Source organism: Vicia villosa, unplaced genomic scaffold, assembly GCF_029867415.1.
Source record: "Vicia villosa cultivar HV-30 ecotype Madison, WI unplaced genomic scaffold, Vvil1.0 ctg.001282F_1_1, whole genome shotgun sequence".
Taxonomy (NCBI): domain Eukaryota; kingdom Viridiplantae; phylum Streptophyta; class Magnoliopsida; order Fabales; family Fabaceae; genus Vicia; species Vicia villosa.
Window position 1 is genome coordinate 189,338 of NW_026705559.1, and position 17,278 is coordinate 206,615.

Consider the following 17,278-nt stretch of genomic DNA (forward strand, 5'->3'; position numbering starts at 1 on the left):
CAATCTGAAAATGATCAACAACAAGGGTGAGACATATCATAATTAAACTATATTATGAGTTCATAACGACAAAACATCATAAGCAGATTATTCACCTAATAACAACATATTTTAGATTTCAGAATTATTCACCAAACAGTTACGAAATGCAATCAAACACAAACCACACCACTATGATATAACACTGAAAACCTTCCAATCATGTTATAACATCACATATGCAAATGCAATGACTCAATGCATGTGGTATCAGTCACGGAGTTAACCCATTTAACCGATCCAAACAACACAAAGATACGGCCACCGCCAAGCACTAATTCCACACAATAGGAATTAGCCTCCACCGATCCAAACAACACCGGGATACAGTCACCAAATGATTATGAATTCATGCACAACATATAACATACCATTCATCAACACCGAATCAAGATGAACAATTTCATCACAACATAACTCACCGATAGCGACACCGAATTAAGTACATTCATGCCTTCAGCACAAACCATAATCACACCATACATACTCACACCAAACAGAACATAAACATCATCGTTATGTCATTACAACACCACCACATTGTTACATTTATCAAAATATGCACGCAATGTTACTAAATTCGAGGTCTTTTTTATATTTGGTTTTACTTTAGTATGCATGCAATTATATTTGGTTTCATATTTTCACTTTTTGATTTGGGCCATAATTTCATCATGCAGGTTCTACTATACAACTTCATTTTGTTTCTTTTATTTCTTTTTTTTTTGTTTTGTAATAAATCTGTATGATTGTATATCCTTTTCTATTTTTGCTACTGTTTCTCAATATCACCAGTGTAATTAAATTACTTTTACATTACATACGAATGTTTGGCAGCTATATCATCGTAATTGAAAATGATGCACACAAAGGTGGAAGTCAACATCAAAGGGCACGAAGGGAAGAAAATGAACGCAAAAGAAAACAAGATATGGACAGCGCGCAAAGAAAACACCATTTATCGAGACACCGGGAAAATTATAGGCGGCGACAAGAGAAACAAGCTCAAACGTTACACACTAACACCACTCGATCGAGGGTTCCATTACAGAATTTGACAAACATGACTTTTCCAAGTTCACACTTTCAAGGAAATCATGACCATGAGGCCGGTCCAAGTAGAATTACACATGTTAATGACGTTGCACTTGGTTGGTGGTGATCAATATAGAAATTATGTCATAAAATTATACAATATGATTGTTGATTTGATGTTTAATGTATGTGTGTAACCCCGCAGGTCGTACGTTCACATCACCCCATCAATCTATCAACAACAATCAATCTGGTACAAGTATAATGGGTTATTGTTTAGTGGATACGAAAAATATTTTACCATATATATATATATATATATATATATTTATATATATGAACATGAACATAATATTTTTTTCTTACTAGATGATATGCCTGTTGATGGATCTTCGGAGGATGTAGCAATAATATGGAAGGAAGAGAAAATAATGCCTCACCGTGTCATTCTCAATGTATGTTCATTAACTTTCTCCCTTAGATAAATGTCGCTTACATTCAAGAGACGTGAAATTGCAAATTATACGTTATTAAATTTGTAAGTTGATGCACTGTGCGTTGAGTTCTTATTTGTATTTTAGATTTTAGATAATATTCAGTAATCAATATCTATCCGCTGCATGTAGCCTCGCGACATCCTTTTCGAGCAAGATACAATATTGCTCGAAATTTTAAAAATAACATGATGATGGCAAAATCTCGATTGCCTAATCCAACTACCTGTAGACGTTGCAACGCAAGACTGTTTCACCACGAATCACGTGACACATGTTGTTCTGGTGGGAAGGTATCGTTTACAAGGGTTGATGCTCCTACGGAATTGCAAGAACTATTTTTGGATGGTTCACTAGAAGGAAAACATTTTAGGCAACATATTCGAAGTTACAACCATGTCCTCTCTTTCACTTCGATTGGTGTTCACTTCGATGAAAATATTCTTGCGTCCGATCTTGGTATATATACTTTTCGTGCTCAAAGAGCTTTTTACCATAACATTGGAGGTTTCTATCCAAATGAGGGTGACAGGCCGCGCTTCCTACAGTTATACATCTATGACACAGATAACGAGCTACATAATAGAATGCAGGAAAATCCACGACTACACCAGACTGTGGTTTAAAAACTACAACAACTGCTCCATCAGTATAATCCTTTTGTAATTAGGTTCAGACAACTGTCATTACTTCTAAATATCAGTGACTGTAGCCTCATACTCAAAGAGCGTCCAAGTAATCACCCTCAATATAATCTTCCATCTGCGGAACAAGTCGCTGCAATTATTGTTGGAGGTGATACTGAATCTATGGCATATGGAAGGGATATTAATGTCATTCGCCATGATGGAAATCTAAAGAAATTACAAGAAACAAAAGGATATTATGATCCCTTGCAGTATCCTATATTGTTTCCATTTGGGACACATGGTTGGGATGTTAACACGACAAATTATAATGGACGAAGAGTGTCATGTCGAGCATATTACAGCTACATGCTACAGGTACATTTAAGTTATTTTTTGTACATATTAGAATAGCATAAATATAATTTGAAAAACATATGGTTTACTATCGACATGATTTTTAATCCACCGTAGATTCGTCCAAATGATCATTCAATGTTGTTAAATGCGGGTTGACTATTACAACAATATGTCGTAGACAATTATGTCAAAATTGAAGCAGGGAGGTTAAGGTGGATTCGAGAACACCAGGAAAATATACGTGCTGAAGTGTACCAAGGTTTACAAGATGCTTTGCATGTTGGTGAAACTAATGCAGGTACGCATTAGTTTAGAATTTTATAGATTAATAATTATTTGTTTGTTTAATCACAACCAATCATATATCCTAAATCTAACGCATTACATTAACCATCGTAGAAAATATTGGAAAAAGAACAATATTACCATCATCATTTATTGGAGGTCGTCGAGACATGACACAACGTTATGAAGATGGCATGGCTATTATTCTTAATAGCGGTAAACCGGATATTTTTTTGACCATGACGTGCAATCCTTCTTGGTATGAGATAACATCAGAACTTCTACCTTTTCAAACACCACAAGATCGCCCAAATTTACTAACGAGAATATTTCGTTCTAAATTCGAGCAACTAAAGGATGATGTCATTAACAGAGGAGTCTTAGGAAAGGTTAAAAGTTACATGTATGTCACTGAATTTCAAAAACGAGGATTGCCGCATGTGCATATGTTGTTGGTCTTGGAAAGTAACGACAAGTTGCATAACCCGAAAGATTACGATAGTGTGGTTAGAGCTGAAATACCTAAATTAGAATGTGAACCACAGTTGCATGAAGCAGTTGTAAAACATATGATCCACGGACCTTGCGGCGTACTCAAACGAAGATCACCATGTATGAAAGATGGCCAATGTAAAAAAAGGTATCCCAAAAAATTTTGCGATGAAACACGTCAAGGCACTGACTCATATCCAGAGTATAGGAGAAGGTTTGACGAACCTATATCTATAGGTAGAGATAGGTCTATCAATAATAGATGGGTGGTTCCATATAACCCTTGGTTACTGTTAAAATATGGCTGTCACATCAATGTAGAGGTTTGCAGTAGTATTAAAAGTATCAAGTATCTATACAAATATGTGTACAAGGGCCCTGATCGTGTGTCTATGGAGGTTCACAAAGGATCATACATGGACGAAGTCCAGCAATATGTTGATGCGAGATTGATTTATGCTCCCGAGGCAATATGGAGAATTTTTCGATTCACTCTTTACCGATTATATCCTTCTGTTGAAAGACTACAAATCCACTTTCCAGACCGTCATCAAGTGCGCTTTTATGAACATCAAAGAATTACAGATGTCTTAAATAATGAACGCAACTCCAAAACAATGCTCACACAATTCTTTAAGCTAAATTAAAGAGATCCGGAGGCAAGGAATTATCTGTATAGAGAGATACCAGAGCACTACTGTTGGAACAATAGGAGCAAGGAATGGCATCGCAGGCGATCAACGAGAAAAGTTATTGGAAGAATCTATACAGTATCACCTTCGGAGGGGGATAAGTTCTACGTGCGATTATTGTTATCTCATGTCAGAGGTCCAACCAGTTGGGAATATCTTCTTACAAATAATGACATTCCATTTAATACATTTAAAAAGTCAGCAGAGGACCGAGGATTTTTGGAGACTGATCATAGTATTCGTGATTGTTTGGTTGAGGCTGCAGGTCTCCAAATGCCATATGCTTTAAGGAGGTTGTTCGTGACGATTCTAATATTTTGTGAACCTACTGATGTTAGAAGTCTTTGGAATGAGTTTTTTACACATATGACAGAGGATTATCAAGCAATGAACAATGGTGTGGAATTAGTCTTGACTAATATGTTGTTGAAGGATTTGAATGAACTCTTAGGCCAACATGGAAAAAAATTGAAGATTATGATCTCCCATCATTATCCCCTGATGCAATAGAGGAGAATTTAAACCCAAGTGTCACACAAGAGGAGTTAGCGGTTGATATCCCGAATGAAGATATTGAATATGTTGCTAAGTTAAATAATGACCAGATGATTGCATTCACAACCATCATGAATGTCATTGATCAAAAATACAGTGGGGTATTTTTTGTTGATGGCCCAGGCGGAACAGGTAAATCATTCCTTTATCGAACATTAATGGAAACTTTACGAAATAGAGGAGAAATTGTCTTGGCAACTGCATCATCTGGCATAGCTGCAACACTGTTACCCGGTGGTAGGACTGCACACTCTCGATTTAAGATACCTATCGAGATACAACCGGGTTCCATCTGTGGTATTCAAAAGCAAAAAGATCTTGCAAACCTCATTAGAGTGGCAGCTGCAATAATTTGGGATGAAGCCCCAATGATAAACAAAAATTGTTTAGAAGCCTTAGATCGATCATTGTAAGATATTTGTAGCAACAATGCTCCATTTGGTGGAAAAGTTATGATCATGGGGGGAGATTTTCGTCAAGTTCTTTCTGTTGTAAAGAAAGTTACTAAGGCGCAAATGATTTCAGCGTGTGTTGTTCAGTCTCATTTATGGGCTCATACCAAGATTTCGCGGTTGCGTCAAAATATGCGGTCACTCCATGACCAAGAGTTTGCAAAATTTCTTATTCGCATTGGTGATGGTGTTAACCTACCAAACCAGATGACATGGTGAGGTTACCTTCACAAATTGCAATCCCGTGGGAGGGTGAACATTCTATACAAGTACTTATCCAACATATTTTTCCTGAATTAGAATTGCATGGATGGGATACCCCTTATATGGTACAGAGAGCTATTTTGACCCCAACAAATGACGAGGTTCAAAAATTGAATGATATAATCATCGATCAGTTTCCAGGAGAAGAACATGAGTTGTTGTCATTTGACGAGGTTGAAGGGGATACTCATAATTTATACCAGCAAGAATTTTTAAACTCAATTGCACAGGGTAGTTTGCCACCACATATTCTAAAGATAAAAAAGGTGCACCATTGATGTTGTTGCGAAATCTAGATCCTAGATATGGACTGTGTAATAGGACGCTCTTATTATGTCGTGGTTTATTTATGAATATGTTGGATGTGGAAATCTTGATAGGAAGCAACGCGGGAAAACAAGCTTTCTTGCCAAGAATTAAAATAAAAACGTCTGCAAGTGATGGGTTGCCTTTCGTACTAAGTAGAAAGCAGTTTCCTGTACAACTAAGTTTTGCAATTACAATAAATAAAGCACAAGGACAAACCATTCCAAATGTTGGAATATATCTTCCACGACATGTTTTTCAGTCATGGACAGTTATATGTGGCTTTATCCAGATGTGTCTCACAGACTACGACAAGAGTTTTGATTAGGGAGGGAAAATTACAGGGGGGAGATCAAATTCTTTTATCGCACCCGCAGGTATTCACTAACTACAATATAAAAATTCATTACACATTAATTCGTATATTTGTTACAGTAAATACGAATGAATATTTTGTATTTTTTGCTAATGACTAACTCTAACATTATTGATTGTTTTCCTATACAGGAAAGCTAAAATACAGGGAAGTCTTCCAATTATGTAAGGAGTTAAGACAGAAGAATGTTGAACCTCACTGCAACACAAAAGTGTGTTATACTGAATCTTTTTTCTAATGTCATTGTATTATGTCAATTGGGTCATTGTTCCTCTCACTATTATTGAGCAATAAATTTTAGATGTGACACTTTGAAGATAAATGGAACACATGGAAGGACGAATAAACTATTTCTTCCATCGACAAACCCGACAATAAGGTGTATTTACATGTTTATGCAAAGTAAATGTGAAAAAACTATTTGTTGCATTTTTCATCACCATTTCAATAATACTTTTATCATCCTTATTAAAACAGGTAAAACGTCTGCAGATTTACTCTCTCGGTTGGAGCTCCACCGTGATAACAGATAAAACACAACTTTGGAAAATGGTGAAAAGAGAAATATTATCTCAAATGATAGAGAGGTATTTATATTATTCATGTAAAACTTTTTAGCCCTAACATATTTTTGGAGGCATTGATTCAATGTTTATTTATTTGTCCATCTCTGGATATAAAACTATATATATTATTTAAGTTAATTGTTTAAATTTATTAGCAGGAATCCATGTAATTCAAGCATAGAAAAGAGTTGTTGTTCTACCAAATCTACACTAAAACAATCTATCTCTACCTTGCATTTGTTACCCATTCGTGTTTGGCATGATCAATACTGATTTAGCTTTATTTGACACTATACTTTTATATTGATGGCGCAATGCAGTAACAGAAACAGAAAGTTTTGATTTAGCAGTATCATAGTTTAACTTTATCAATGCAAAAACTTTCATTCATTTCAATACTAAAAACAGATTACAAAATAGAACAAATTCAAACATATTAAAACAACTTTCATTCATTTCATCAAAAAGAATTAATTAACATCATGTGATATATACATTACAATGTGATTCATCAAAATTCTAATTTCACGGGAGAAAACACCAGTCTGATTCTAATCAATCTATGTAACTAATTGTTGGAGTCTCTCCGTCGGTAAAGTCTTCACAGTAGAAAAAGCCCATTGAATAAAATCAAAGTGAGTTCTGGGAGACATTAATGGCAATGAAAACTCTTTCAAAGATAAAACAGTTTCATCATAAGAAATAAAAGGATGTTTCAAAAGCATCTCAGCACTCCATCTTTTCATAGGATCTTTAACAAAACACTTTTTAAGAAAATCTTTGCCTTCTTCTGATAATTCATGTGGAATCAATGGTAATTCTTCTCCAATCCCAATACGAATCATCAACGACCACATATTTTCCTTGCTACTCATAATCCATGCTGGTTTACCGGTAATCATTTCCACGACGGCGCAACCAAGAGCCCAAATATCCACCGGAGATTCATAAACGCTATCGTTAACTGACTCCGGCGCCATAAATATAGGAGTTCCTCTAAACTCCAACTTCTTCTCACCATGTTCTAAACCTTTCTCCTTTGCAAGACCAAAATCTGAAATCTTAACATTTCCACGTTCGAATACAAGAATGTTTTCTAGCTTCAAGTCGCAATGAACGAAACCGTTTTTGTGAATGTGTTTAAGTCCTTCTAAAACAGACCTCGTGTAACCACGAACGAGAGTTTCCGAGAACTTGCCTCCGTGATTCTTGAGCTGGTCAGAAAGTGTTCCGCCGGCGGCATATTCAAGGAATATATTATAATAGTCTTCGCCATTTTCAAAAGTAAAATCGTGACCAAAACACTTGATAATATGTGGGGATGAACCTAAACAATCTAGTATATGTTTCTCCTTTTGAAGTAAATGTGTGGTGTAGTTTTCGGAGGATTTGACGGCGGTGATAGACGGAAAGTTAACCGAATGTTTTGTGTGTGTGGCTAAGTAGACATTGGCGAAGCTTCCACTACCTAGCAAACGACCGCGAATCCAATCCATGTTTGTCATGTTTGTGTTGTTACTGTATGTTGAGGAAGAAATAAAACCATATGAAGAGTTGTTTATATGAGAAAAGTTTTAGGTTATATTGCAAACTTTTCTCAACAATTTAACTTTATAGAATTTTATTTAAAACCTTTCATATTGCAAACTTGGTAATTAAATTTAATATTTTATTTATAGCTAACTCTTATTTTTTAATGGATTTCAGTCTCGGACATCTAATAAAAACATTTTTTAAAGCTTTGTTTCATATTGGAGTCTACTTTATAGGAGTACATTTAGATCATGCATTTATTATTATTATTATTATTATTATTATTATTATTATTATTATTATTATTATTATTATTATTATTATTATTATTATTATTATTATTATTATTATTATCCAAATAAAGTTCTAAATCTAATTCAATAATATTCACTAAATTTGATTAAAACTATTTCTTCAATGAACATACCCTTAAAAAAATAAGGATGGTTGCTTTAAGTTTAAAATTGACATTTTCAAAATTACCTAATTGAGAAATTATTACGTTAATGTTTGTTACAAGATTTTAAGAAATAAGACTTTCGCGACTTTGATGATTTTATTATGATGTAAGAAGGCAAAAATGTTTTTTCTCATAACATTTATATAATATTTTTAGGGTTATATTTTTTTGGGATTTTTGTTAGTTATACTAATTATCAAATTTAGTTAAAATATTAAATTATATATTCAACACTTTTTTTTAAAAAAATTAAATTAAATTTCTATATATTTATTTTTTTAAATAGCTTATTCTTAAGAATATTTTTGAGTTCTTAAAATAAGCTCAATAACTAAATTGTTGGAGTCTCTCCGTCGGTAAACTCGCAACAGTAGAAAAAACACATTGAGAAAAATTGAAGTGAGTTCATGGAGACATTAATGACAATGACATTTCTTCTATCTAATATACAACTATAATTAAATATCTCAAATAACCAATTTTAACCTCACTAATTTAAAACTAATTTAGACTAATTATAAGGGTATCAAAGTTTTTTTTTAAATCACTAATGTTACCGTATTGTTTTGGTAATTAATATTGCTGATGTGTCATCACATAACTTTTTTTTAATGGTGTTTTTAACTTTAATCACACCACTAATTATTTGCTCCACTAATGTTGATACTTTATGTACTTAATATAAATCTAAGGTTGTCATGATGACAACCCTAGACACATGTCATCTTGATAGTTAATCTAATATCAACCCTAACCCTAGACACATCTCTTTTTCATAATTACTCTAACATCAACCCTAATTTTATTTTATTTTTAAATTGATTCTACATTAAGTAGTAAGTGTACCCGTGCGAGCACGGTATATATAAAATTTCTTTAGGGTGTGTTTGGTTCGAGGTAGAGCGAGGGGAGGGGAGGGGAGGGAATATTTAAAATAAAATGTGTTTGGTTCAATTTTTAGGAGGGGAGTGGAGGGGAGGGGAGGAGAGCAAAATCCCTCCAAATGACACTTTTTACGTTCCTCCGAATCGGGGGGATTCGGAAGGGAGGGGAGGGGATCTGAGTTTTAATATTAATTTAATTAATATATTTACTAAAATATCCTCAGTTTTATTTTATTATTTTAAAATTTTTTTTTTCATGTTCCTACTTTTCTTTTTGTGATTTTTTCTCTATTACTTCCATCAACTTATTATAATTATTTTTCACCTTCAAATTATTTTTTTATTTAATAAAAATTATTATTACTATAATTTTTTGTTTTTTATTATAATTTATTTTATATATTCAAAAGTTGTTATCAACGCATAGTTTATTTTGTGTCGAGAGTTATAATACGAATCAAGTGTACTCAATTTTTTTTAATATTATGCGATAAGTTATGACTTTTTATTCACTCAGTTATACAAATATTATTTCCAAGAAAATATTTATGAAATTTTTACAATTGAATATCATATCACTTATATAAATTTACAAGGATAAAATTGTAAATTATTATTAAAATCCCTCCCCTCCCCTCGTGAACCAAACATATTTTTAAACGAAATCCCTTCCTTCCCCTCCCCTCCCCTCGTTTAAACCAAACATATATATAATTACAAAAAATCCCTACCCTCCCCTCCCCTTCCCTTCCCTCCATTAAAATCCTTCCCCTCCCCTCCCCTCATTTGAACCAAACAGACCCTTATGCTTAAAAATACTTTATAATTATTTTTAAAGATTACAAATGAAACAATGTTAACATAAAAATAAGTGGATAAATTATTAGTACAAATGAAATAAATAATTTAACTATTTAACAATAATTACATAATCTTATTGTAAAACAAAATTTGATTGTATTATTGAACCATTATAAATAGTTGTACCAAAAAAGATTTAAAATAATTGAGTATCATTATAAATAGTTGTACCAAAAAAGATTTAAAATAATTGAGTATTTTGAGTTGGCATAACCAATATAAAAATAATAGCCATGTAGTGTAAAAAACGACACTTATTTCTTTTGTTCTTTGCATAATAATATGAATTTACTATAATAAATTTATGTGTTAACGCGTCTTCTACTTATACAATAACAAATTAAAGATTAATTTTCAGTTATTTTTAAAAAAATTGTATTTTCTTTTAATTACACAATTAAATATTTAATTATTTATTATTTTTTTTGAAGCAAATATAATATATATTACCACAAAAACTGTTATGTACAAAATGGTGATCAAGAGATCCAACCAATCAAAAAACCTATTACATCATCAATTGAGCTACATGGTCTCTAAGCTTCTTAGACAACCAACTTCTGTATACAATACTATCTATAATACTATGAACTATATTAGTGTGAGTCCCTTTGGCAAAGACAATGTTATTCCTTCTATACCATAAGCCGTAAACAGTTTCAGAGAAAGCAAGTTTTAAGAGGCTGGTCTTCCAACCTTTCTTTGTTGCTTCCTTAGTGATCCACTTCAATTCCTCTTTCCAGGGGAGCGGCCTGTGAGCATAATCGATCCATTTCAGAACTTGGCACCACACATCTTTGTTATCCCTGCACTAAAAAAACAGGTGAGCAATAGACTCATCATCCTCCTTACATATACTGCATATGCTATCAGTGATCAGTTTGAACCTCCTAAGTCTATCTTTAGTTGCCAACTTCTCATGACACAGCATCCATGTAACAAAATTTGCCCTAGGTCTAGCCAAGTTTCTATGAAATATAGTCCTCCAATCAACCATATGTTCATGACCAGTCATTGCATCATACATCACCTTCATCTGGAATTTACCCTGGTTAAGTAATCTGTCCCAGATTTGTGGATGTTGCAGCACCTCACCTCTTGCATCATTAATAACTCATTAATAATTATAATATAATTGAGATTTAAATAAAATATAGTATTTTTATTAAAAGTTAATTATCTACATTCATACAATATGAATACTTTTTTTTAAAAAAAATAACATACTTGACAAATTTAAATTGAATTTCATATTCATTTTTAAATTAATAATTGACTAATTATTGACCGCTGAAAATCCTAAATTAAATTTTATTATAAATATAATATTAATTGAAATATGAACTCTAAAAACTAAGTCAATAATCTTAAAAAAATTAATAATTATTTTTAAGATAATTTTTAATTTTTTTTCACTTATCATTATTCAAAATATAATTTTTTTCGCTTATGATTATTTAATATTTATTTTAAACATATAATGTTTATAAATAATTAAAAATATAAAATTATTTAAATATCTCAATGCTTTGGACCACAATATAGTTAATATTAAAAAAATCACAATAGTTTACAAATTTATTAGCTTTGATACTCGGTTCAAAGATTTATCTAACACTCATCAAATTATTATTTGATATTTCTAAAAGTAATTCAATGATAATATGAATAATTGATCATTGTTGTTGAAGTAGTTATTTTCATTAAAAAAAGTCGAAATAGTAAAGTCAAAAGAAAAAACTAAACCTAAAATACTAATACTATTATAAAAATGAAGTAAGGCCATTATGTAATTTTTATTACATGAATTATATAAAAAAGTTAATATTAAAAAAAAACATTGATATTATTATTATTTTTTTGTTTTAGTAATTTGAAAAGATTTTGTTTTCTTCTTTAAAATACTTTTTCTCAATCAAACACCAAGCATCCAACAAATTCTTTTATTATGCTCACTTAAAAGCAAATCCAGATAACATCAGAATAAAACATGGCAAGGAAAAATCAAAGAGTAGATACATAGTGACAGAGAATAAAGTGGTAATGATTTTCTCAATAGTGACCGGACGAGACTTTGTCGGAGGAGCCCGGTACTGATAGTGGCGCAGCGGTGGACTGGAGACGTGGCGAAGGAGTGCGTGAATGCTGCGTTTTGGGGTTGGATGCGAATGTTGACGTGGAGGTTGACCGGTTATGTGCTGCGTGTTTACATGGATGATCGACGTTGTTGTTGCAGCGTATATGTGCATTGGCGCATCGGCGGCCGGTACATGCGGCTTCGTCGTGGGAGTTTTCTAGAAATCTGCTGGCGACGGAAAAGTTGAGTTTGCTTTATATTTTTTTGTGATCTTTGCATCTGCTTTTTTTTCTATTACGGCTGCTGCAAGTGAGTTGTTGTTGTATACTTCAATTTTGGATATCTCTTCTGCGCTTATCATGAATGTGGGTTTGATTTGTGGTTGTGTATTTGACTCATGGTTTTGACATATGAATTGGTAGTTTGGGTGTGAATTTAATTTAGTTTATGAAATTGATGTTAATAGTGTGTAATATGGTCATGGTTGTGAGAAAGCTACTTGCGTGAAAAAATGTAGAAGATACTTGCGTAGATTGATTGGAATGGAAGAAGAGAAGTTGTGGCATTTTTTCGTTTGGCATCTTTGAATTTATATGTTTGAGACTGAAAATAGAAAAATTAAAAGGCAGATGACACAATATGGGAAGTTGTTCTTTTGGTTAATTCAAAACAACCGTTTAATAATTCAATGTACCATGACTTTTCAATTGATTGCATTTCAAATTCCAAACAAAAAAAAAGCTCAAGTATCTTTCTCTATTGTATACAATTTGAATGGATTTTATAAAGGCATTAAAAATATCAAATGCATTATTAGTGAAACAATGAATAATGAATAATAAACAATAAAAATAGTAGTTAGGAACAATAAAAAAATTATTCAATAATTAAAAAAATAAAGATTTTCGTTTGTTTCCAAGGCCAATTATGAATAATATATCATAAATAATAAATAATTGTTAGAAATTAGTGAAATAATTAATTAAATAATAATAAAATAATCAAAACTAATTATAATAAGATTACCATTAATAGCAAGTTTTAAAATGGTAAGACTTCTAAGACGATGACACTTGACAAACTTGCCAAAGAATTCATCTTGCTTTATTATATTGTAAGATAATAATAATAATAATAATAATAATAATAATAATAATAATAATAATAATAATAATAATAATAATAATAATAATAATAATAATAATAATAATAATAATAATAATAATAATCTACTTAATATAAATCTATGATTGTCAGGATGACAACCCTAGACACATGTCATCTTGATAGTCAATCTAATATCAACCCTAGACACATGTCTTCTCCATAATTACTCTAACATCAACCCTAATTTTATTTTATTTTTAAATTGATTTTACAATAATAACTAATAATAATAATAATATTAATAATAATAATAATAATAATAATAATAATAATAATAATAATAATATGTATAAAGGAATATAATATTTTGCAGGTCTTCGTAGCAATATCAACTCCAATCCAAAAGCTCTGAGAAAGTTTCATTTTTTTCATCTATTCAAATTAATTTCATACACGTACTTTTCCGTATAAATTTTAATTTTATTGTTTTGATCATATTTGAATTTATTTCATAAATATTATTTTGATTCTATTTTAATTCACTTCAAATTCATATTCATATTACGTAATATAATTTATAATTATTATTTTTCAAGCTTTGCAATTTGAATGAGAGTTTAATCGGTTTCCGCTTCTACAAATAACAATCTTAGAATGAATTGAAATATATGCTTTTGTTTAAATTCTTTTTTTTGTATTTGAAAGTTTATCATCTCTACAAATGAAAACCTTAGCCTTAGAATCAGGGTCGTCCCAAATAATTTGGAGGCCCTGTTCTATTTTGAAATTAGGCCTTTAATAAATGAAAACACAATAAATTAAAAAAAATGTATTTCATTTAAATTGTAAATTAATTTAAATTTATATAAAAGAAAATGATATAGAAATAGTGTTGAAATTTAACTCGTCGAAGTTTAGTTTTTCACATTTCTCTTCTTTTACAATCATAAAAGTTTAATTTTTCACATTTTTTTACTCTTACAATTTTTTATTTACAAAAAATTTCATATCATTTAATAAATAAACAAATTTTTGAACAATTTCGACAGTGCTAATAACAAAGTTTTTTAATCAATAAACAACCAACAACGTAAAACTGTATTTTCAAGGTTTCACAACTATTATACCAAATATATCAATATGTCCATTTACAAGGGTTGTTAGTTATTTATAAGAAAACATTAGGTTAAAAGGAAAATGGGCTTGGACCTCACTAAGAGCTTAACTTATTTTATTTTCCTTATTTTGAATTATTTAAATGAATAAATCAAAACAATTGAAATAAAACAATTTAAGGGGGTGATTGGATTAAAACTGTGGCCCAATAATGAATTTGCTCAATTTGGACTTTATGCATTGACTCAAAATTTCCCAAATTTTACCAGCCATAATTTTTTCAATTTTCATTATTTGAGAATAATTTTGAATTTGTTGGGAAGCTTAGGATGTCCTCTTCAATTATTTTCGCACTTTAAGATTTTTGTCTTTAAAAATGAGAGGGCAAATTTTGGGGTATGACAATTACCATCACCATATGTAATGCTTCACTGATTCCGAACTAGAACCAACTACTCACACCTAATCCCTATCATAGGATTAAGAATCACCAAAAATCTTTACCATCACCATAAGTAACACTTCACCGATTTCCACTTGGAACCAACTACTCGCACCCAATCCCCACCATAGGATTGCGGCTCTCCAAAACGGACCATCGTCCAAACACCATGATGCATGATACATAATAGACATGCAACAACAAAAATATACAGTGACCTTCACCTTAGTCAATGTACCACGCCAATGCTGACCACCATACACAAAACACATGCTTTAAACATCCTGCAACAGCACTATAACAATAAAACAAACAACAATAATGCATTCATGCATATTCCACGCCACAACATATAATTACATACCATAAAATACCATCACATGTCATTTAAAATCATTTTCAAAAAATGAAATTAAATTGAACCAGCTTTCTAAAGCTTCGAACGGGGCCCCAATCGGACACTAAACTGGTTACATACTTAAAAATAGTACATAAATTCATTTTTCAACAGTGTAACCGGTTACACCAAAAACACGTAACCGATTACGCCTGTAGTGGAATCATTTTTCTACTGCTTTTGACACAAAATTAATTTTCCAACCATCCCACAACCCCCAATTCTCATATGATTCGTATGCTCATGTTCTAGATTCTGATTCTTATTCACATACATCGACAACAACATTCTAACAACATCCAATTCATCAAATACATACATAATTGCATAATCACACAAATCAACTCAACACACAACTACAAATCATGATCATACAATTATAAAACTCATAGAATTGAGAAGAAACTTTTCAACTAATCACCAACACACCAATCAAACATTCATACAAACAACACATTATCAATTTCATTCAACACATAAAAGAGATGAACACAACATGAAGAAAAAGCATTCCAACAATGGTAATCATAATTCCTAACACATAAATCATCATGCAAAGCCTTATAGAATAAGAACTCTACCCTTACCTTGGTAATTCTAGCAATGAGTTCTTCGACCTTTAACAATGATGTTCTCCTTTGAGCCCTAGATTTTTCTCTTGTCATTTTCTTCTATTTTCTCCCAAAACCACCTTCTGACAGTTCTCTTCTATTCTCATTTTTTCCTTTATTTTATAGTTTTCTTAATTCTAATTATCCCTTATTCCAATAAAATAAATAATTTTATAATGTCACTTTACTATAATACTTAAAATAATTATTTAATTATCATCACCATTATAATTTCAGTTAAATAAATTCTAATTTAAATAAATAATATTAATTGTCATATTTGTGTTACTACTATGAGGTTTGTAACTGTTTGTTGGAGGAATAAATAAAACCGTAGGTTGAAGAGTTGCTTATATGAGAAAAGTTTTATGTTATATTTCAAAGATGTAACCCTTAAATATTTGAGGTAACAACTTCTCTACAATTAGTAAAAAATTAGATAATTTAACTCTATAGAGTTTTATTAAAAATCTTTCATTGGATTCAAGATTTAAATTTAAATATTTCAATCATCAAATCTAATTTAATTATTTAACTATTTATTAATAACTATTAATTAATTAATTAATTGCAATTACTTAATATTGTACTATTAATTAGGATCCATTTTTTAAATACAAAATTTATCTTCTCAACTAAGTAAACTCCTTTCTCAAAATATAATCCCCAATTATATTTATCAATTTTGCAAATAGTATTATTCTTATTATTTAAAATACAATACTTATCTAATCATATACGGACGTTGAGATTGGAAATCAATAAAAAAAAGTCATACTAATGGAGGTGCACTAAAATATGTTAAGAAATACACAAACAAAAAGTTTGAATTAAAAAAAACAATTAAAAATAATAATTATAAACTTTTATTAAAATCAATATATAATTTTTAAAAAATTACTTACCTCTTAACGCAAGTTAATTTTACCTTATAATAATTATTTTAACTAATAAAGAGTATTTTACATTGTAAATACTAACAACATAAAGTAATATATATTTCAGTTTTCCATTGTCTATTCTGTGTTATGTTTTAGTTCCCATTCAATTATTGTGAATCAACAATTGATAGTATTATAGAAACAATGTATTATTTTCAAAACTTTTAAAAAATTTAAGAGAACGATGAAGATCTTAATACAAATGTTTTATATCAAAATTAGGATATAGTTTTTCTCCTAATTGTTTCAAAGTACATTCGTTCTTTGAAGATATAAATTTATACACGTGATTTTTTTTTAATGAAAA

The 17,278-nt window shown here is 30.7% G+C and overlaps 1 protein-coding gene across 1 annotated transcript; it reads right to left on the bottom strand.

Moving 5' to 3' along the window:
* Positions 1 to 7,102: 7,102 nt before the first annotated feature.
* On the bottom strand, positions 7,103 to 8,038 carry LOC131634341 (mitogen-activated protein kinase kinase kinase 20-like). Its single transcript, XM_058904995.1, has one exon. It carries the CDS (start codon positions 8,036 to 8,038, stop codon positions 7,103 to 7,105), a length of 936 nt encoding a protein of 311 aa, XP_058760978.1.
* Positions 8,039 to 17,278: the final 9,240 nt, after the last annotated feature.

Excerpts from the sequence above, each read along its gene's own strand:
- LOC131634341 (XM_058904995.1), bottom strand. The coding sequence starts at position 8,038 with ATGGATTGGATTCGCGGTCGTTTGCTAGGTAGTGGAAGCTTCGCCAAT.